Below are 735 nucleotides of genomic sequence, written 5' to 3'. Positions count from 1 at the left end.
CTATTTAAAAATTTTGCTCAATGTTTTTTCATATTTGGTTTACTGATGTAGTTTTGTATGCTGAATTAACAAACCAACTTCCAATTCTATTGATACATTAAATTTATACTGACACAAATAAGAATAGTACTACATTATTACAATGAAGTGGTTTACAAATGAAAATGAAATTAACATATTCATAAAAGACAGTCACTGACCGAGAACTCATCATTAAAAGGCTCCACTTCCTGTTTCTTCTCAGAAACGTATTTCTGCAGATTTAACTTAAACGAAGTACTGGCCATGTTCACGTATATACTTTCGTTTTCGTTCAGCTGGATTTCTTCATAGAGATGTGCTATAAAGAATGATAAAGAATAATAAAGATTAATAAGAAAGAATTGCACATATAGTTATACAACGCTTCTTTCAGTTTCTGCTTACCAAAACCACTCCCAAGGCCTTGGTCAGCCGCAGGCTATAGTAAAAGTTAGTTGTCCAAGTTGCCACTCAACTCTGAGCCATACCTGTATCGGTATATGTATATAAATATAATTAAGTAGAAAGCAGAAAGATAGCAGTTCGAAGTATTTTTACATCATTAAGTAGATATGAAAAGACTTCATACTTGAAAAACAGAAGAAAATTCAAGATAGGTCTTCACAGCTGTTTCAGGAATAAGATATTCGACGAAATCTGGATGTGGATTGCACATACATACATACATGCATACATACATACATACATATATAT

General features: G+C 31.8%; 1 protein-coding gene across 1 annotated transcript in view; it reads right to left on the bottom strand.

Annotated features, from left to right (window-relative positions):
• Positions 1 to 164: 164 nt before the first annotated feature.
• LOC128249355 (multiple epidermal growth factor-like domains protein 10) overlaps positions 165 to 735 on the bottom strand; it is a 32,622-nt gene continuing 32,051 nt past the window's right edge. Inside the window, exon 9 of the mRNA XM_052972619.1 lies at positions 165 to 340. Within this exon, the coding sequence (XP_052828579.1) occupies positions 180 to 340 (161 nt within the window). The 3' untranslated portion in view covers positions 165 to 179. The remainder of the gene's footprint in view (positions 341 to 735) is intronic.

This window comes from Octopus bimaculoides, chromosome 14, assembly GCF_001194135.2.
Source record: "Octopus bimaculoides isolate UCB-OBI-ISO-001 chromosome 14, ASM119413v2, whole genome shotgun sequence".
NCBI classification, from domain to species: Eukaryota; Metazoa; Mollusca; class Cephalopoda; order Octopoda; family Octopodidae; genus Octopus; species Octopus bimaculoides.
This window is presented reverse-complemented; position numbering and strand designations above follow the sequence as displayed.